This window comes from Giraffa tippelskirchi, chromosome 8, assembly GCF_054371585.1.
Source record: "Giraffa tippelskirchi isolate mGirTip1 chromosome 8, T2T-mGirTip1v1.2.pri, whole genome shotgun sequence".
In the NCBI taxonomy this organism is placed as follows: domain Eukaryota; kingdom Metazoa; phylum Chordata; class Mammalia; order Artiodactyla; family Giraffidae; genus Giraffa; species Giraffa tippelskirchi.
In genome coordinates this window covers 164,420,916-164,440,563 of record NC_137282.1, presented here as the reverse complement: position 1 = coordinate 164,440,563, position 19,648 = coordinate 164,420,916, and the positions used below count along the sequence as shown (strand labels likewise).

General features: G+C 56.0%; 1 protein-coding gene across 4 annotated transcripts; it reads left to right on the top strand.

Moving 5' to 3' along the window:
• Window positions 1-232: 232 nt before the first annotated feature.
• IRF4 (interferon regulatory factor 4) lies at window positions 233-19,199 on the top strand. 4 transcript variants are annotated; one of them, XM_081520606.1, is made up of 9 exons: window positions 233-293; window positions 1,432-1,702; window positions 2,686-2,872; window positions 3,640-3,728; window positions 4,381-4,522; window positions 6,516-6,623; window positions 8,658-9,011; window positions 14,008-14,120; window positions 16,010-19,199. In XM_081520606.1, the coding sequence occupies exons 2-9, from the start codon at window positions 1,487-1,489 to the stop codon at window positions 16,151-16,153; spliced, it is 1,353 nt and encodes a 450-aa protein (XP_081376732.1). In that variant the 5' UTR covers window positions 233-293; window positions 1,432-1,486; the 3' UTR covers window positions 16,154-19,199. The 4 variants fall into 4 exon arrangements, with proteins under 4 accessions (XP_081376732.1, XP_081376729.1, XP_081376730.1 ...); XM_081520603.1 differs by having other exon boundaries at window positions 4,378-4,522; XM_081520604.1 differs by having other exon boundaries at window positions 1,427-1,702.
• Window positions 19,200-19,648: the final 449 nt, after the last annotated feature.

Here is a 19,648-nt window from a genome sequence, read left to right as displayed (position 1 = left end):
AGCCCCTAGCCCAGCTCCAGCCCGGAGCCCGCGGCTCTCCGTCCGCAGACTCCGCAGCACCCCGGGCGCCCAGCCCTCTGCCCGGAACCCCCAGACCAGCACCGCGCGCAGAGCTCGGCGCCCGCAGCCCCCACCCCGCCAGGAGGCGGCCCGGTTGGCCCCGCCCCGCGTAGGCTCCGCCTCAAGCGCGGCTTTTAAGAAGCTTTATAAAGTTCCTCTTTCCTACCTCGGCGGCTTAGTTTCACTGCTTGGACTTGGGACTCACCGCTGCCCTCAGCTCGAGTCGGGGCGAGGTAAGACTTGGGTCGGGAAGGACCAGGGCTGCGAGGCGGGTACCGCAGGAACCCGGCGCGAGGCCAGCCGTCCGGGGTCCACCTCGGGGCAGCGCAGGGCACCCCAGCGCCGGCGCCAGGAGGGAGCACGCCCCTCGAGGGAGCCCCGACGCCCACCCCATCTGCTCTTGGCCGTGGAGTCCCGCGGCCCCAGCGTCCGTGGGTCGGCCGAGCCCGGGCCCCGGGAGGCCACGCGCGGGACCGGGTGTGATAACGAGGCCGCCGGGCCATCAGCGGCCGAGGGGCTCGTCGAAGGGACCCACACCGGGTGGCAGGGTTAGCCGCGGGGGACAGACCCTTCCTCCCGAGGCTGCTTCTGTTGCTCCTCGCTCTTGAGGGGCTCAAACTCACCTCGGCCCCGGGCTCGCGGCTTCCCGACCGGTGGTGGAAGAGGAGGTGCTCCAAATTCAGGCCACTAGGGGCCTCGCGCTCCGCGACCCCCGCCTTCCCGGCACTTTCCCACCCCCCGCTCCCCCCGTCGGCCTCCCCGCCCGGCTGATGCTCGGCGCGCGGGGATCCCCCACGACGAGGCTGCACTCGCCGCCTGAGGCCGGGTCCCTCTGTCGCATGTGGCTCCCGGGCCACCTGGTCGTTGCTACCTGCCTGGGGCTCCGGGGCATTCTTGGGGCAAAGAGTGCGGGTTTCAGAGAGAGCCGCGGGGGAGCTGCTGCCGCCGCGCACCTGGAAGGCCAGGCCACAGGGGAGCCCACGTGCGGAACACGCGGGGCCACCGGGCAGTGGGGGCTAGGGAGAGGGGGCGGGCGGAAACTGGCCGTGGCAGGGGAAATGGACTGTCCACGGCTCGGGCCTGGGCAGGGGAGAGGGAGTACGAGTGAGCAAACGGAGGGCCACGCGTGGTGGCGGCTGGATTTCGGGGCTGCGCGAAGATCAGAGCCCTGAGTCTGGGCAGCGCACGGGCCGCGGGGGGAAACGCAAGTGGAGCGTCCAGAAGGTGAGGTCGCGCACGAGCCGGGGTGGCTGAGAAGGGCCTTCTCTCGGGTCGTCGGGGTCATAGACAGCGGCGCGCGCCTCGCCGCCTCCGAGACTCAGCGTCCTCGTGGTCATTGCCGGGGGGCCGCCTCCTCTCCCCGCAGCGCAGAGCGAGTGCCGGAGCGGAGCCTGGGTTGCGAGGGGACAGCGTCGGCGTGCAGGGCATGAACCTGGAGGGCGGCAGCCGGGGCGGCGAGTTCGGCATGAGCTCCGTGAGCTGCGGCAACGGGAAGCTCCGCCAGTGGCTCATCGACCAGATCGACAGCGGCAAGTACCCGGGGCTGGTGTGGGAGAACGAGGAGAAGAGCATCTTCCGCATCCCCTGGAAGCACGCGGGCAAGCAGGACTACAACCGCGAGGAGGACGCCGCCCTCTTCAAGGTGCCCGGGGCGGGGCTGGGAGGGGCCAGGGCCCGCGCGCCCACCCGACCTGGGCTCGGGGACCGATCCGCGCCGTGCGCGCAGGGCCTCGTGCGGGAGCGCGGTTGGCCCGCGGCTCCTCTGGTAACTTCTCAGAGGGCGGATCTGGTGCCACGCCTGAGCGCGTGGGGCGCACGGTCCCCCGGAGTCAGGTACCCGTCCGCGCTCCCGCCGGGTAGAGGGGTGGGCCAAGGCTGCGCCTTTCTTTCCCTGGGGGCCTCTTTCTGGATCTTTGGATACCTCCTCGCCTCCGCGGATCAACTGTGTCTCTTCCTTGCACACGGGCAGGTGTGTGCGCTGCGCCTCTCAGATCTGGTCTCTGCGCCCCTCTCCACTGTCCCGCCCTCACTCCCCTCTCTGGCCAGCACTCTCCTTCGGGCGCTCTCTCTAGTCCTTCGGCCACGTCTCTCCCTCTGTCTCACTGTGTCTGTGTGACTCCCTCTTCCCGAGTCTCTCCCTGGAAAGTTTTCTCTGTCTCTCTCCCTTCCTCTTTCTCCTCTCTCTCCCTCTCAGGGTCTCCTTTGGGCCTCTCTGGGGGTTTCTCTTTGCCCTGTGTGTGTGTGTCCCTGTCCTGACCTTTTCCCCCTCAGGCAGTTTACCCAGCGGCCAGTGCTTTAGGGCCCAGCCCCACCACCTGTGGGCAGAGCGTGGACGGGGACTTCCTCAGGGAACTTGCTCGAAGAGTACCTCAGGCTCTCTGACGTCCAGAGGTGCCCTGTGCTGGCCCCTCACCCCACAGCTCTGTCCTTGCTTCCAGCCTAACTGCTTCACTGGGTGGGTGGGACTTTGCGGGGGTCCTCCAATCTCACCCACCTTTTATAAATACCTGGTGTCTTTCTGTCCCACATTCCTGTGAATCTGAAGCCTCTGCCACCATTCTTTCCTTTAGAAATACAATTTCCAGATTCTTTTTTTGAAAGACCTGCATTTTAACTTTCCACCAGGCTTGGGCACTGTTTAAAGGGAAGTTTCGAGAAGGCATTGACAAGCCAGACCCTCCCACCTGGAAGACCCGCCTGCGGTGTGCTCTGAACAAGAGCAATGACTTCGAGGAGCTGGTGGAGCGGAGCCAGCTGGACATCTCGGACCCCTACAAAGTGTACCGGATCGTCCCAGAAGGAGCCAAGAAAGGTGGGCTTCCCAGGCTGGGGCCGCCTGCACTCACACTTCACGCTCACTGTCAGAGTCCCGTTTTTTGTTTGCTGCTTTTGTGGCCTGCCTGCCTCGGCCTCCCATTCAAGCCTAGCAGGCAGTTTTCCCAACTTCTCTGGGTCACAAATTGAAGTTCTCACGGTGTTAGTGCAGGATAATTTCTCAGACTCCTGGTCTCTTCCTGTGTATGTGCATATGTGTGTGTGTTCTAGTTAGTTCTCCTAAGATATGGGCCAGATTTCCAAGCCAAAAATGGAAAAGCTGTTTGAAGCTTTACTTATTCATCTGTCTCTCATGATTACGCATTTTGCAGAAGGGAAGGTTCATAATCTATATATCGTTACCATTTGTAGTAAGAGAAATGTCAACATTTAGGCTTTGGCATGGTCAACTGGGCTGCTTGTTAAAACTAAGGTTCCCACTTTCCAAGATTCTGACCCAGAGCAGAGCCCAGTTTAAACAAACCACAGGTGACCTCACTAGATGGACATCTGGGGGAGCTCATGCCACGAGGCCCATCACCCTCGGGCTTCTCTACTTGTGCTCCCTTTGTGGGACCTTGTAGGAACCAGTTTAATGGCCTGGGCAAATAATTGCCCAAGGGAATTGCAGAAAAATGCCTTATTTGTCAACACTGTGCTATGCATTCTAGGAATTACACTCTCAGGTATTTTTCTAAGATTTGACATTTCATCCTGTCAGTTCCTTTTTCACACTGTGCATTTCCCTTTTTCCCAAACCCTCAGGAGCAAAGCAGCTGACCCTGGAGGACCCACAGATGCCCATGAGCCACGCATACAGCATGCCGGCTCCTTACTCCTCGCTGCCTGCTCAGGTATGGGAGGGGCAGGGCTTCGAGCAGGGGAGACTAGGCCTGTGAGATGCACTTGGGCCAGATCCCACGTGGCGGGAGAGACCTGCAAACAGAAGCAAGCAGAGCTCCGTTTTTGCTGTTTGTCCAGCTACCAAGCCACAGCCCAGGCCACTGGATGAATGTTTCAGTTTCTACCTGGTGTTGCTGGTTTGAAGAGAGGGAGATGAGGGTGGGTGCATCTGCTTGCTGGTTAGATTTCCCCACTGACTCTGAAATCTTCTGGGAAACAGACCTTTGGTGGAAGCCAAAGATTTTGGAAGCAGGGCTTTATCATGTGAAACCACAGGGCAGCTGACCCCGTCGGACTTTTCCAGTGTGAATTCCAGCTCTGTTTCATTCACTTTGCTGGAAGGGAGGTAGAGCCCCCAGCAGGGCTCTTGGTTTAACCATATGATGAAGCGTCACATAAAGCCTCACATGAAGCGTCGCTTTACAGCACTGTCTCATTTGTCCTTTCGATTCTTCGTGGTGAGTTTCCACCACGACTTTTCTGATGATAAGAGGATTTGGCTTCCCTCCACACGAGAGGTCCCTCAGGAGTCTGGGGTGCTCCCCTAGGCTGACCCCAAGCTGGCCGCTCTCCACCTCAGCCCCCCTCTGGTTCCTCCAGCAGGTTCACAACTACATGATCCCGCCCCACGACCGGGGCTGGAGGGAGTTCGTCCCCGACCAGCCGCACACGGAGATCCCGTATCAGTGTCCCGTGACCTTCGGACCCCGCAGCCACCACTGGCAAGGCCCAGCTTGTGAAAATGGTAAGGGCAGTGCCTGTGGCCAGAGGGCCTGGCCCCTCCTGGCCTGACCTCCAGGCAGTCCTGTGGCTCTCTCCCTGCTCAGAGCTGCCAGAGAGGGCCCTGCATGCGGTAAAGGAGGGCACGGGTCCCAAAGGAGGACTCCGGATCCACAGTGCCCGGCCTGCTGTGTGCCTGGACAGGCTCGGGGCTGCGTCATGGAACCAGGGGTCACGCCAGGCCCTGGGAAGCTGCCCTGCTTTTCACAGAATGTAAGCAGTGTGCCCACAGCTGCCCAGTGAAACAGGGCTAGGGACCGACTCCAGGTCTCCTGACCCCAGACCCCAGCCACGCAGGACAAGGAACATCAGAATTCAGACTGGCCGACTTTATGTTTAATAAGCTACCATGTTTCTGCCTCCTTGAATAATCTTAAATTTTATTTTTAATCTTGGGCAAGAAGTAGTTGATTTTGTTAGTGTTCCCAGAGAAGGCTGGACCGTCCCTTAATCCTGACTGTCTCTGTCTACACATCTGTAAAGCTGGCATCCCACAGCTGTGCCCCAGCCCCCCTGCACCCACCTCAGCCCGCAGGGACCCCAGGGGATTTTTGTGCTGGTTAGATTTCTCTTAAGCAGTGGTGTGTCCAGGCAGTCGTTCCTGGGATTAGAGGTCGTAGTAAGAAGGGGATGTGTAAATACTGTGAAGAAAACACAGACGGTCTCCACAGAAGGGTGCCTGGTAGGTGCTGCTCTTGGACTGGGTGATGTGGTTCCTGGAGGCCTTCCCCCGCCCTCAGAATGAGACCTCTCAGAAGCACTAGTCAGCTGAGTGTGGAGAAAATTTCACACAGTGTGTGCAGTGCATCAAAGCACAAGCTGTCAGGATCTGTGAGTTAGTTGTTTACATAGAAATCCTGAGACCCATCAACACCTAGATCTTTTGACTGTTCTAGGAGTATTGGCTCCTTTTTCCAGTAATGTCCAGTTCACTCTTGGCTTGTGGAATTGAAGAAGTAGCCTATTGTTTAAGATTGGTTTTGAGTGACGTATTTTTTTTTTAATCCTAAAATTTGGTTTTATTAGCTTTTTAAGAGTGATTTGCAGCAAAAGTTGGTGTTCCATATTGTGGTGGGAGAGTCAGCTGATGCTGGACAGTTTCCTGCAGTTCAGACCTGAGTCTGGTGCATCAGCTCTGCTGAACTAGTGACCCTGGTGCAGAGGGTAGGCTGGTGGACAGATCTTGACACCTAAGTGACATTACGTGATGCGCCAGCCAACTGAGGTCCTAGCACACACTCTGTTAATGTCTCATGCAACACAGCTGCTGCGCTGGCTGGAGACGTGGTTCCCTTTCCTCCTGAAAGCAGCAGGAGCAGCAACAAGGTGAACCGGGCCTATCAACGTGTAGGGTTTTGGTCTGGCTCTTGGAGGTGGGAACTCATGTAGAGACCTGGGCTCAGCTCTGCTGCGAGCTCGCTGTGTGCATGGGGTGAATCGCACAACCTCTGAACTCAGTCACCCTGCCCATCAGCTGTGCAGAGACAGGGCGCAGCCCTCCAGGTATGAGATAAGTGACGCCTGGGGGTTGAGCCTGGCGCGCGCGGTGAACGCTGCACCGTGGCCTGGAAAGTGACCAGGACAGTATGTCTCAAACGTCCTCAGCAGACACACACAGGTGACTCTGTGAGGCACTGCAGGGGTTAATAACAAAAAAGAAGGGATGGAAGGAAGGGAGAGAGGGAGGAAGAAGACTGCAGAGGCAACCCCAAGGTTCCTTCCAGCTGTGAAAAGGCTCCGTCCCTCTTCAGCCTTGGTTTTTCAGTAGGACCTCAGCCTCCTTGCCTCTCGGGAGGAGGTGTGTGCAGGGTGGGTAGTGTCGCTCCAGAGGGCCCAGGCCCTTCCCTCCCAGCCTGGTGCACCCCTGGGGCTGACGGGCCACCCTCAGGCAGAGGCAGCTTCCCTCTGCTTCCAAGGGACTCTGTTAGACGGCATCTGATTTTTATTTGCAAATGCAGGTTGCCAGGTCACAGGAACCTTTTATGCTTGTGCCCCGCCTGAGTCCCAGGCCCCCGGGATCCCCATAGAGCCAAGCATAAGGTCTGCTGAAGCCTTGGCCCTCTCAGGTGAGTGGGGCCCCCTGGAGGCGGCGTCTGCGAGGGTCCTCTCACCTTGGGTGGATGTGAGGGGTCTGTGAGCGCAGCTGGGGTCTGGAGTGGGTGGGAGAGTTAGCATCGGGGGCCGGCTTCCCAGCCTGACCCGCTTCTCCAGGTGGGTCTGAGCCGTGTCAGCTCTCCAGGAATGCGCAGGTGCCCCAGTTCCGTTTGCCAATTGCCAAGGGCCCCCTTCAGCCGGCCTCTCACACCACGCTGCAGGGGCTCCTCACCGTCCGTGCAGGCTTAGCTGCAAACAGGTGGCCCATCGGCTTCCCAGGGCACTAGTTCTGGGTTCTTTCTCCTCATCACGTACAGTGCCTTCGCAACCAGCATCTTGCTCATCCTTTGAGCGTGGTGTGTCTCACAAACAAATCCAGATCAGATCCGGTCTTTAGAGTTTCATCTCTAGAAGAGGCCCGGATCTCAGCCGTCTCACCTGTTTTAAGGAAGACACCCTGAGGTGTACTAAGCATGTGTGATACATGTATATTTATCTTTTACATAATGTTTTGATTGTTTTAAAATGAGATTTGCATATGTTAAAAATGAATGGCTTATGCTTTGGAATTCTCACCCTGCTCCCTGCCCTCTTTAAAAATCAGTGACAGGAAACATAAGCTGGATTCTCCAGGTTTCAGGAGAGCAGAGCTGGGGCCCTTCCTTGCTCCCAGGAGAGCTGGGATGGCCAATGGGCTCTTTCTGGTTCTGAGGTTCTGAAGGAGGCTTGCTGCCTTTCTTAGATGCTGCTGGATGGTGGAGGGAGCAGAGGTGTCTGAGCAGAAAGGCCTGTGTTGTTTTTAGAAACTTTCAAACCCTTTTCTTAAGCACCTAAGACTTGAGTGTGTGCCTAGAGAGTAGGAAATAAACAGCTATTTATATCCCTGTGACCTCGTGATTTCTGATGACGTTCAATGAAATGAAACCCCGAGTGGCCGACACCCACTCCTCGGGGTTCACAGCGGCAGGAGTGGCAGAGGTGGCTGGAGGCAGTAATGTGGGTTGTCTCAGTCTCAAAACCTACCCTTGAGGAATGAGAGGCTTTTGTGGGTTTCTTTGGGTGCTCTCAGTACAGATTACCATACTGGCCGTTTATCCAAGGTCAGCCACCCGCTCAGGCTTGAGCCCCACGCAGTTGCCCCTCGTACTTCAAGTCCGGGTCCCTCGGCAAACCAGGTTGGTCCTTTCAGCCCATCGGTCAGATTTTAGAGAAGGTTCTAAAGTCAGCAAAATTTCAGAAATGAGCTTATATTGTTTAGTTTTGGAGAAAGCGGTATTCTAGAGCCATCCTCAGACTCAAACACAAACCAAGGTGCGTCTCAGCTGACTTTACGCTTGGGCTGTTTCCTTCACGAGGTAACTTTATAGTAAGAGTAGAACACACATAGTGGGAAAATACGTTAAAAATCAGTAAAGCAAAAATGTGAACTAAAAACGTCATAGTCCCACCACTCAGAGCTCGCCAGTGTCAAGGCTTGTCCTTCCCCAAACTTCAGTGTGCGCTTCTGTGTGTATGGTTTGCTTTTCCTAAATGATATCATACTGATGTTTTTAGTGTAGTTTTGGGTGTGTGGACATATTTGCCTTTTTTCTGAAAGACCATTGTACTTTTTCGCTAATAAGAATTATTTAAGGTAGGGTTTACTTCTTCCAAAGTCAAAACTGACGGCCACGCTTAAAATGAGCTTTTGTTTGGTGGCACGTGACTTGGTACGTTAGACATAAATGCTGTCATCACCACTACTGAGCTCTCCCCCAGATTCTGTGTCCCACGCACTTGGAAAAATGCTGGATTAGAGAGCATCACAGACTGACGCAGAAGTCCTCCACTGTCGGGCGAGGCTCAGGCTCAGAGAGGGTCGTAGGCCTTGCAGTGTCTGCCCCCAGACCCCTTGGTACAAGCGTCCCACCGAGGATGCTCTTCTCGGGCAGTTGCCTGGCCCCCTGAGTACCAGCACCGGGCTCCCGGCACTGACCCTGCACTGACCGCCAGCGCTGTGCTTGCAGACTGCCGGCTGCACATCTGCCTCTACTACCGGGAAGTCCTGGTCAAAGAGCTGACCACGTCCAGCCCCGAGGGCTGCCGGATCTCCCACGGCCACACCTACGACGCCAGCAGCCTGGACCAGGTCCTCTTTCCCTACCCGGAGGACAACAGCCAGAGGAAGAACATCGAGAAGCTGCTGAGCCACCTGGAGAGGGGCGTGGTCCTCTGGATGGCCCCCGACGGCCTTTATGCCAAGAGACTGTGCCAGAGCAGGATCTACTGGGACGGGCCCCTGGCGATGTGCAGCGACCGGCCCAACAAGCTGGAGAGAGACCAGACCTGCAAGCTGTTTGACACGCAGCAGTTCCTATCAGGTGAGGTGGAGAGGCTCGGCCGGAATGGGCTGCCTGTGCAAGCTGGGCCCGGGAGCGTGGAGCTGGTGATGGTTGATGTGCCCCCTGCGAGGGTCATGGTGCCAGGTCGCTCAGCAGGGCTTCCTTCTGTGTGGCCCTGCACCCACCAGGCCTGACCCCAGAATAGGTGTCCTGTTGGTTCACCTGTCACCCCATCTGCAGGGGCCTGTGAAGAGCGGGAGATTGTCCCGGGGCTGTGGTTCAGACTGAGGTCTTAAAATTTTAGGATGTACCTACTCCTCACCGGCCAGTAAGGCTCCTATTTTACTGGCACAAGTGGTCTCAGCAAGCATATCTGCTGATGTTTCAGCTCTTTTACGGTTCCTAGAAAAATTGTAAGGTTAGAGGTATGTTGTTAACGTTCATGGTTGTGAGATGTGTCACCCTCAGCAGATGTCTTCCAGCAGGTGGGACCCCGGTGAGTGTGCTGAACTGATTTTGCAGAGGGGAAATTATGAGTTGTTTCTAGATTTCAAATCACATTTTCCAGAGTCACCAGGTTTTGTTTTCCTAGTATTGATTTCGTGGCAATTAAGTCAGGCCTGGGCTGGCTTTTGCGAGTCCTGCGGCTACCTTGTGGGGGAAGTCTGTCCCCAGTGTCCATTCGGCTGTCCCCATCACCAGGCCTCTTCTGGACGGAGAGCTGGTTCTCCCTCATCCTTAGCTCTTTTTGTATAAGTGCCTCCTTCAGAAACAGCCTGTGTTTGGGCTTTCATGGGCCTCCCCTTCCCCGAAGCTGCTTCTTGATTCAGTTCACCTGGAGCACAAAGCCCCTGCAGTCTACCAGCAGAGACCCTGCTCAGCTCCGGGCTCCGTGGCTCACGTTTGCTAAGGCTGCTCTAGATTCTCTTTCGTTGCCCAAGCAAACGTGTCCCTGGTGACTCACCCTCCCCCAGAGGCAAACCAGGAGGAGGAGGGAGAGGTAGCCTCTGGTCCCTGGCAGCAACCCCTCCCTGACCCAAGCCTCGTGACGCATGGGGCTGTCCGTCCTGGGCCCAGTATGTGGACTGCCTGCCACGGGGCTCGAGGAGGAGACGGGAATCTGAGGTCCGTGGCCAAGTCCGAAAGAGCCTGGCTCTGGGTCTCCTCGAGGTGACGGGTCTGGTCTTGGATTCAGAAGGTTCACTGTGGGTGGGAGGGGCTTCATCCTGGAGAAGGGGCCCTCGCTTCTTGGTGTGTCTCTGGCCCCGCATCTGTAGGAAGGGAGCTCTGTTGGACGTGGCTACTGGCCTCTGGGACTGTGGGCCCTGTCATGTGGGGCTGTGTGCTTCTTCATGGGGGGCTGTGCGTCCCCTCACGTGGGGCTGTGTGCTCTTTTATGGGGGGCTGTATGTCCCCTCATGTCCCCTTGGTGGGCTGTGTCTCCCCTCATGTCCTCGTGGGGGGCTGTGTGTCCCCTTATGTGGGGCTGTGTGTCCTCTCACGTGAGGCTCTGTGGTCCCTCACGTGGGGCTGTGTGTCCCCTCATGTGGGGCTGTGTGTCCCCTCATATGGGGCTGCGTGTCCCCTCATGTCCTCATGTGGGGCTGTGTGTCCCCTCATGTGGGGCTGTGTGTCCCCTCATATGGGGCTGCGTGTCCCCTCATGTCCTCATGTGGGGCTGTGTGTCCCCTCATGTGGGGCTGTGTGTCCCCTCATATGGGGCTGCGTGTCCCCTCATGTCCTCATGTGGGGCTGTGTGTTCCCTCATGTGGGGCTGTGTGTCCCCTCATGTCCTCATGGGGGGCTGTGTGTTCCCTCATGTGGGGCTGTGTGTCCCCTCATGTCCTCATGTGGGGCTGTGTGTCCCCTCATGTGGGGCTGTGTGTCCCCTCATGTGGGCCTGTGTGTCCCCTCATGTGGGGCTGTGTGTTCCCTCATGTGGGGCTGTGTGTTCCCTCATGTCCTCATGTGGGGCTGTGTGTCCCCTCATGTGGGGCTGTGTGTTCCCTCATGTGGGGCTGTGTGTTCCCTCATGGGGGGCTGTGTGTTCCCTCATGGGGGGCTGTGTGTCCCCTCATGTCCTCATGTGGGGCTGTGTGTCCCCTCATGTGGGCCTGTGTGTTCCCTCATGGGGGGCTGTGTGTCCCCTCATGTCCTCATGTGGGGCTGTGTGATCCCTAATGTGGGGCTGTGTGTCCCCTCATGTCCTCATGGGGGGCTGTGTGTTCCCTCATGTGGGGCTGTGTGTCCCCTCATGTCCTCATGTGGGGCTGTGTGTCCCCTCATGTGGGGCTGTGTGTCCCCTCATGGGGGGCTGTGTGTTCCCTCATGTGGGGCTGTGTGTCCCCTCATGTCCTCATGTGGGGCTGTGTGGTCCCTCATGTGGGGCTGTGTGGTCCCTCATATGGGACTGTGTGTCCCCTCATGGGGGGCTGTGTGTTCCCTCATGTGGGGCTGTGTGTCCCCTCATGTCCTCATGGGGGGCTGTGTGTCCCCTCATGTGGGGCTGTGTGTCCCCTCATGTGGGCCTGTGTGTCCCCTCATGTGGGGCTGTGTGTCCCCTCATGTGGGGCTGTGTGTTCCCTCATGTGGGGCTGTGTGTTCCCTCATGGGGGGCTGTGTGTTCCCTCATGGAGGGCTGTGTGTCCCCTCATGTCCTCATGTGGGGCTGTGTGTCCCCTCATGTGGGCCTGTGTGTTCCCTCATGGGGGGCTGTGTGTCCCCTCATGTCCTCATGTGGGGCTGTGTGATCCCTAATGTGGGGCTGTGTGTCCCCTCATGTCCTCATGGGGGGCTGTGTGTTCCCTCATGTGGGGCTGTGTGTCCCCTCATGTCCTCATGTGGGGCTGTGTGGTCCCTCATGTGGGGCTGTGTGGTCCCTCATATGGGACTGTGTGTCCCCTCATGGGGGGCTGTGTGTTCCCTCATGTGGGGCTGTGTGTCCCCTCATGTCCTCATGGGGGGCTGTGTGTTCCCTCATGGGGGGCTGTGTGTCCCCTCATGTCCTCATGTGGGGCTGTGTGGTCCCTCATGTGGGACTGTGTGTTCCCTCATGTGGGGCTGTGTGGTCCCTCATGTGGGACTGTGTGTTCCCTCATGTGGGGCTGTGTGTCCCCTCATGTCCTCATGTGGGGCTGTGTGTTCCCTCATATGGGGCTGTGTGTCCCCTCATGGGGGGCTGTGTGGTCCCTCATGTGGGGCTGTGTGTCCCCTCATGTGGGCCTGTGTGTTCCCTCATTTGGGCCTGTGTGTCCCCTCATGTCCTCATGTGGGGCTGTGTGTTCCCTCATGGGGGGCTGTGTGTTCCCTCATGGGGGGCTGTGTGATCCCTCATGGGGGGCTGTGTGTCCCCTTCATGTGGGGCTGTGTGGTCCCTCATGTGGGCCTGTGTGTTCCCTCATGTGGGGCTGTGTGTCCCCTCATGTGGGCCTGTGTGTCCCCTCATGGGGGGCTGTGTGTCCCCTCATGGGGGACTGTGTGTCCCTTCATGGGGGGCTGTGTGGTCCCTCATGGGGGGCTGTGTGGTCCCTCATGTGGGGCTGTGTGTCCCCACATGTCCTCATGGGGAGCTGTGTGTTCCCTCATGGGGGGCTGTGTGTCCCCTCATGTGGGGCTGTGTGTCCCCTCATGTCCTCATGTGGGGCTGTGTGTCCCCTCATGTGGGGCTGTGTGTCCCCTCATGTCCTCATGTGGGGCTGTGTGTCCCCTCATGTGGGCCTGTGTGTCCCCTCATGGGGGGCTGTGTGTCCCCTCATGGGGGACTGTGTGTCCCTTCATGGGGGGCTGTGTGGTCCCTCATGTGGGGCTGTGTGTCCCCTCATGTCCTCATGTGGGGCTGTGTGTCCCCTCATGTGGGGCTGTGTGTCCCCTCATGTCCTCATGGGGGGCTGTGTGTCCCCTCATGTGGGGCTGTGTGTCCCTCATGGGGGGCTGTGTGTCCCTCACGGGGGGCTGTGTGTCCTCACGGGGGGCTGTGTGCCCCTCATGCTGTCTCCGACCAAGAGCTGCTTCCGTTTTGCTTTCTCCCTGTGACCCAGGGCTGTGCCCTGTGTTAGTGCAAACTCTTGTCTTGAAGTGTTTTCTGAGGTTTGAGGAGGAAACTGTGAAGTAAAAGCTGCAGCTGTGCAGGCGGGCCCCTCCAGTCAGGGATTCCCGCGAACCTTCTTGAGCCGCCAGGCCTCTCAGCCAACTGTTTCAGAGAACTGAGCCAACGCAGAGGCGTGGGTGTCACCCCCACCCCCTCGCAGTGTGGAAGCCTGGCACATGTTCTGCTGAAGTCAGTTAGGTTTCATTTGAATTCTGGAAGAAAAAAAAAGCAGGAAGTCAATGGTCCAGTGAGTTAGTTAGAAACTTTTCTTCGGTTGAAGAGAACAGTGGAAATCTTTGATATCTACCCATTCAGGATCTGCAGCCTCCTGGGGACAGCCCCGCAGCCTGCGTGCACATCTGATAAGGCCACCGCGGCTGTGCACACGCGGCCGCGCCCATGTGAGCCTCTCTTCTGAGGACTGACATGTGCTCTGGGGGGCAGGGCCAGAGTGCTGGTGAACGTGGGCGCAGGGTGGGCTCAGGACGTCATCCCACCCTCCTTTCTGAGGGAAGCAGCTCAGAGTCACTGGGTCTCCAAGATAACGTCCTGCACTCTGTGGTGTTGGAGGTCATGGGCAACGCAGACCTGGATTAGAGGTCCTGGGCCAAATTAGAAAATTCTGATTTTTTGGAAAAAAGCAGATTCTCCTCTGTGTAAACAATTCTTTTGGCTCAACATAGCTCCATTTCCTTTTCATCCTCCCCTACTCCTTTCCGAGACCTTTGCCTCCTTGTGGGTCCAAAGCTGCAAAACAAGCCCCCCCTCTTGGGGTGCAGCCCCCTTGAGGTGAAGGCGATGCCCCAGGGGAGACCCGTGGGAACACTTGTGTGCACCCCCGCGTCTGGTCCCGCCCTCACCGCTGTCTGGCCTCCACATCCACGTGGGCTCCCATCCCCACCCCACGTCCAGCGTGCGGGTCTCTGAACTGCTTCCGTTGGTCTGCAGAGCTGCAAGCATTCGCACACCACGGCCGGCCACTGCCGAGGTTCCAGGTGACTCTGTGCTTCGGGGAGGAGTTCCCAGACCCTCAGAGACAGCGCAAGCTCATCACTGCCCACGTGAGTGCCTGGTCACCTTCGGGTGACTCAGGGCAGGGGCCCACTTAGAGCAGTTCAGGTGGGAAATAAGTGTCCTGGCCCTGGGCGGAGCGGGAGGGTGTCCGGTGAGCGGTGCCTCCCAGCACTGAACACCTGCTCATCACCACCTGGGGTGACCTCTGGCCTGTGCTGTGCCTGTCCCATCTGTTTTGTTTTCCAAGGAAATAGTCATATTCCCATTTCATAGGGATTTAAAAGGATGGGGCTAAAAGTTGCCCTTTAAAATTCTTAACATTTAATGTTACTTTAAAAATGCCTTCTAGCTGATCCTCCCTTAAGGGGAAGCTTTTCCCCTGACTTGAGTGTTGTGTAAGCCCCCTCCAAAAGTCCCCCACCCTCTTTTATTTCTGGGTTATTAGAATTTATTTAATTGTCGGGAGCTGAGGGCCGTGAGTGTTTGGTGGAGCAGAATCTCTCATGGCCTTCGGGCAGCTCAGGCCATGGTCACGCTTTCCAGCAGAGTCTAGCATGCGCTCACCTGCACCGAGTAAACATCTTTCACAGAAAAGGAAAGGAGGAAGGTTTAGAGAGATAACATGTAGCATTAATTTGCCACAGAAAGCAGAGTTTTGAATACTTGGGATTTTCAAATTTGAAATTGAAGCCTCTGTGTGGCTGTGACCTGTGAAAGTTATTAACAGGCCCAGGTGACAAATAGCAGCAGGGAAAGTCACACCAAACCCTAACAGAATTCAGGTCAGATCTTTTAAAAAAGATTTTAATTAAAATTTTTAAAAAAACCTTTTATTTTTTTTACAGTTTAGGCAACTAACAATGTTGTGATACTCTCAGGTGGACAGCAAAGGGACTTGGCCATGTATCCGCACAACCCCTGCTTCTTGATTATAAAATCAAAACACAACTGACTAACCAACAGAAATATAGTCCCCATAAATCTTTAGAGTTTTCTCGTGAATTCTCTCACTGACTGACAGTTACTGATATAATAACAGATTCTTGTTAATAACTGTCCAAGGACTGAGTGACCTCGGCACGGACCTCAGAAGATGGTGGTGAGCCCTGCGTCTGGGTCTCTGGGCTGGCGCGCACGGGCCTGGGTCAGCTGGGACCCTGGATGGGCCCAGGAGTCTTGCTCCACTTATTATGGATTGAATTTGCTTCCGTGACTTCAGATGAGTTATGCGAAGCCGGTCTGTGTTGACTCCTGTAAAGGCTCAGTCGGGGAGCACCCCTGATGGGATGAATGTGCTCCATTTCTTCCTGTGAGCTCAGAAAACGCTGAGCGTTGAATACTCTTTGGTGAATGTGCTCCACCCTCAGACTAGAGGGATCTGGGGTCACTTAACTTCTCTTTTTCCACCATCCCTGTTAAATGGCAAATGTGGAAAAATAAGTCCATTGGCCTAACTTACCGGATTACCTTAAACTTTAATGAGACTCAGGTTTGATCCCTGGGTCAGGAAGATCCCCTGGAGGAGGATCTTGGCAACCCACTCTGGTATTCTTGCCTGGAGAATCCCATGGATCAGAGGAGCCTGGTGGGCTACAGAACATAGGGTTGCAAAGAGGTGGACGCAATGGCAGTGACTGAGCACGCACACACCTTGAACTCACCTTTAATTTGGCCGTTTTACCAGCGTGCTTCATTTAGTTCTAGTTTAGTGAAAATTTCAAGCAGCAGTTGGTTTACAAACACCATCATTACCTTTCCATTCAGCTGAAGCGTAGAATTCAGTAGATCCTGTTTGTAGGTCAGTGTGTTCTCCAGAAGGCTCCTCACATGACATGTCTTCACGGTCAAGGCACCTGACTGTACATGTGACCGTGTCCTTGATATGGAGGGATATTGCCAGGTGTTGACGATGTCTTGTTTCAATCTTTCACTACAGGTTGAGCCTCTGCTAGCCAGACAGCTGTATTATTTTGCTCAGCAAAACAGCGGACACTTCCTGAGGGGCTACGACCTGCCAGAACACGTCGGTGGCCCGGAGGACTTCCACAGGCCCCCGCGCCACTCCTCCATCCAGGAGTGAGGGCCCCGAGGCCAGAGGTGGCGCGCGTGTGCGTACGCGTGAGGGGCCAGCTGGCTGAACCCCCGCTCTTTCTCTGCGAAACATGGGAACAGGGGCTTCAGTCCCACCCTGAGGAGAACATTGGTACAAAATCAACTTGACAGATGAGCTTTTTCCAGAAGAGAGAATGGTTTTCAGGGTCTCTGTGGACCCTGATGAAAATGTGAAAACTCATCATCGTGTGGTTTACATTCACTGACTTGCTGTCTCCAGTCTGATGTGGACTCTTTCTTGCATGAAGATAGAAACCTGTGCTTCCTCGCTGACCGCTAGGGTGGCCTGAAGGCGCCTGCGTGCCAGTCTGTTTCTCAGGGAAGTAGAACCTACGTGTGAGGCCGTTCCGCCCAGAGGAGGAATGCGCCGGCCGCTGTGGATGGGGCACCTTGGGACACTGACAGGAGGACAGACTCAGCTCTGGGGGTCCCCCCCGGAGTGTCGGTCCCTGGGCCCCCCCCCGAGTGTCGGCCCCCTGGATCCCCCCCCGGGAGTGTCGGCCCCGGGCCCTCCCCGGAGTGTTGCCCCCGGGTCCCTCCCTGGGTGGCCCGCCACCTCCTGTCTGCAACCCCCGCACCCCCAGGCCCAGAACCCAGCTGGTGTGACCCTGTGGTGTTTCTTGAGCCAAAGGCATTAGGGCCACCCTGAGCATCATGTGTTGTCACCCGTAGTGACTGGTTAAGATATTATTTGTTTGTCTTTTTATCTCTCATGCTATAGAAATTATTGCTATAGCAAAAAGAGAAAGATTGACAGATCAACAACCCAGGATGCATTTTTGAAGCTTGGTGAACGTTTCCCCTCTTGTCCTGTTTGTTAGGAGACTGGCTACCATGGCAACACTAAGAGGAGGAGCCCCCGCCTGTCCCGGGGGAGAGCCCTGCGTGAGGGCAGGACAGGGCTCTGCAGATTGAGCAACTGCAGGCCCAGGGAGCTGTTTTTGCTTATTTTGTATATTATATGCTTCCTCATGCCAGTGACAGTCTGACAGGGCCTTGAAATTATTGGGCTTTTTCCAAACACAGCTTTTTGTAGAATCACTAAGATAGCTACTTGTTTAAGTGAGCCTGGCCACTCATTTGTTGCTCCTTTTGGAAAAGTACTGATGTGTGGACTGTGGTGTAGCAGCTTATTTTTGTCCTACCAGGAAGTAATTGCCATGACTTTAAGGCTCAGTGTATGAACTGATCATTCTCTTATTCTAGTCTGTGCCTTTAAGTCATTCAACAAACTTGCATTAGACAGATTGTAGCTTTTATCCAGCTTAGTATGCAGTGAAGCCTGGAAATATCATTTCTTCCTCCTTTTTTTGTTGGAAGACATTTTTAGGGATAAGATAATACACATTAACTACAGAAATATTAGACAGTATAAAAAGGCAAAACCCAAAGCTAATCTTCCTTTTTTTCCAATCCAAATCCTCCTCCTTAGAGGTGCCCACAAGAAGAATTTCATTCTTCCAACAGATTTTACTTTTCTATAGATACACACAAACTTAAAATATCTCAGGGGTCTTTCGTGCACCCACACGTGCGTATTCACCTGCTCCTCGGGGCACTCTTGCCAAGCCCACATTGAGGCCCTCAGCAGTTTAAGCGGTTCATTAGCCACAAGGAGTGAACCCCTTCCGACAGTAGATTGTACTCCGTGGGCTACAGTGACGTATGCATCTTATAGATGTGAGCATCTGGGGTACATTACCCCCAGGGGGCAGGAGACTGCGGGGCCCGCTGCGAGGCTCTGCCGCGTGTGGCCGGCGCCCCGCGTTCCGAGCAGACGCTCGGCTCTGGGCGATGCTGTGCGCGCACTCCGTCTCCTTTTCCAACATGAAGCTGCTCTGACTCTGGAGCTCCGTGTCTGGCAGATGCCGTTGGCCAGGGCCACACCCCGTCCACGTGCACAGCGCGTGTGAGCGGTGGCTTTCTGTGGTCTGGGGGACCCACAGCGTGGGGCGGCAGATGGAACCATGAAGCAGTCCCGGTGAGGGACCCCAACGTGGGCTCAGCAAATCAGTCTAGTTTGTTGTTAGTGGGGGATGCTGTCAAGTTTAGGCCCTTGTTATTTGGAAGAGTTTTAGGTCCGCAGGGAAGGTCTCAGGGGCTTGTTCCTGAGATTTGGTCACGCCGTGGGCAGAGACCAGTGTCTTCTGGAGCACCACGGAGAGCTCCTTCACACCACGGTTTTGGAAGCTCCTCAGTCACCATGCGGAGACCCAGCCGGGTGGGCGATTTGCGATGGAGAAACTGCTCCACGTGGCCCAGCAAGCCAACAACTGTGGGGACCACCTGAGTCCAGCAGTGCCCCGCATGAGTAGAGAGGCATCCATGGGCTCAGCTGTGAACAAGGCTTTCTTCCCAGGTCACTGCAAGCAAACCCGGGTGCAGGTCTCACATGGGCTGCATCCCCAGGGAAGGCTGCACCAATGAAGGTCTTTTATTTCTGTGAATCATTTTATTAGCAAAAATCCAGACACAGCATAAGCCCTTCTACTCTTCTGTGGTCACATCATTTCCCTGTCTCCACAGGTGCATCTCCTCTGAAGGTGCTGAGCTTCCATAAGCTCAGCGTCTTTGTTACCTGTCTCCCTAAATAGCTGTAGCTCACGTGGACTGTCCTGCCATGTGCATCATCTTACAATTCACCTTTCGGGCCTCGACTCGCAGCTGGACACGTGTCAGTGTGCGGGAGGGTGGTCTCGTCTAGCCCTGTTTACCATTGTGGAAGATGGTGAGGCCTGATTCCCAGTTTCTCTTCACGGCTTTTAGGAAGGCAAGTGTGTGGAGCACAGCTGAAATACAGGAGAGACAGGCCAGCCTCCTCCAGGGCAAACTCACTATTAGCCTCTTGGGGAGGGGCTTTACAGATGCAGAGGGCCTCCCACCGCCCAACCTCCCGGGTTCCAGGCTGAACAGTCCTTGGACAATTGTACATAATCTTGTCATGAATTTTGCTGTAAATTGCTTTTCAAAGCAGATTTATATTTGTGATTTAATAAAGATTTTTTAAAAAATCAGTCTTTTATGGGCTGGGTGTGTTATTAAACCCTCATCTTGATAGCTTTTTAAATACTTCCTCCTTCTGTTGCATTTGGCAGCCTGTTTCCTTCCTGGTTGCTGTGAGCCTCCCAAAAATCAGATCTCACATGTTCAGTTTGTTTTTAAAAAAAAAAACACACACCCTGCTGCACGCGTCCCAGTGTTGAGCCGCTCCCCACCCCTGCTCCCTACCACCGTCGAGGGTCTCAGCGCTGAGGACCTGTGTCTACCTTTCCTCCTGTTCTGTCGCTGTTGCTAAAGGGAAGGAGGTGTCAGTTCACCAGCATCCAGACCGTGGATGGTGACAAGTCACGTGTGGGGTGGCACAGATGCAAGACCCCCCGCCCGGGGCCTGTGCCCCTTCCCCGGATCTTCAGCCCCCAGCTCCTGCCCCCGCTTGTGCTGGTAAAACCCTTGCAGCTGAAGA

Coding starts and splice junctions, on each gene's coding strand:
- IRF4 (XM_081520603.1), top strand. CDS start 1,487: ATGAACCTGGAGGGCGGCAGCCGGGGCGGCGAGTTCGGCATGAGCTCC. Junction 6,624..8,657: donor TGAAGCCTTGGCCCTCTCAG/GTGAGTGGGGCC, acceptor CTGTGCTTGCAG/ACTGCCGGCTGCACATCTGC. Junction 9,012..14,007: donor CACGCAGCAGTTCCTATCAG/GTGAGGTGGAGA, acceptor GTTGGTCTGCAG/AGCTGCAAGCATTCGCACAC.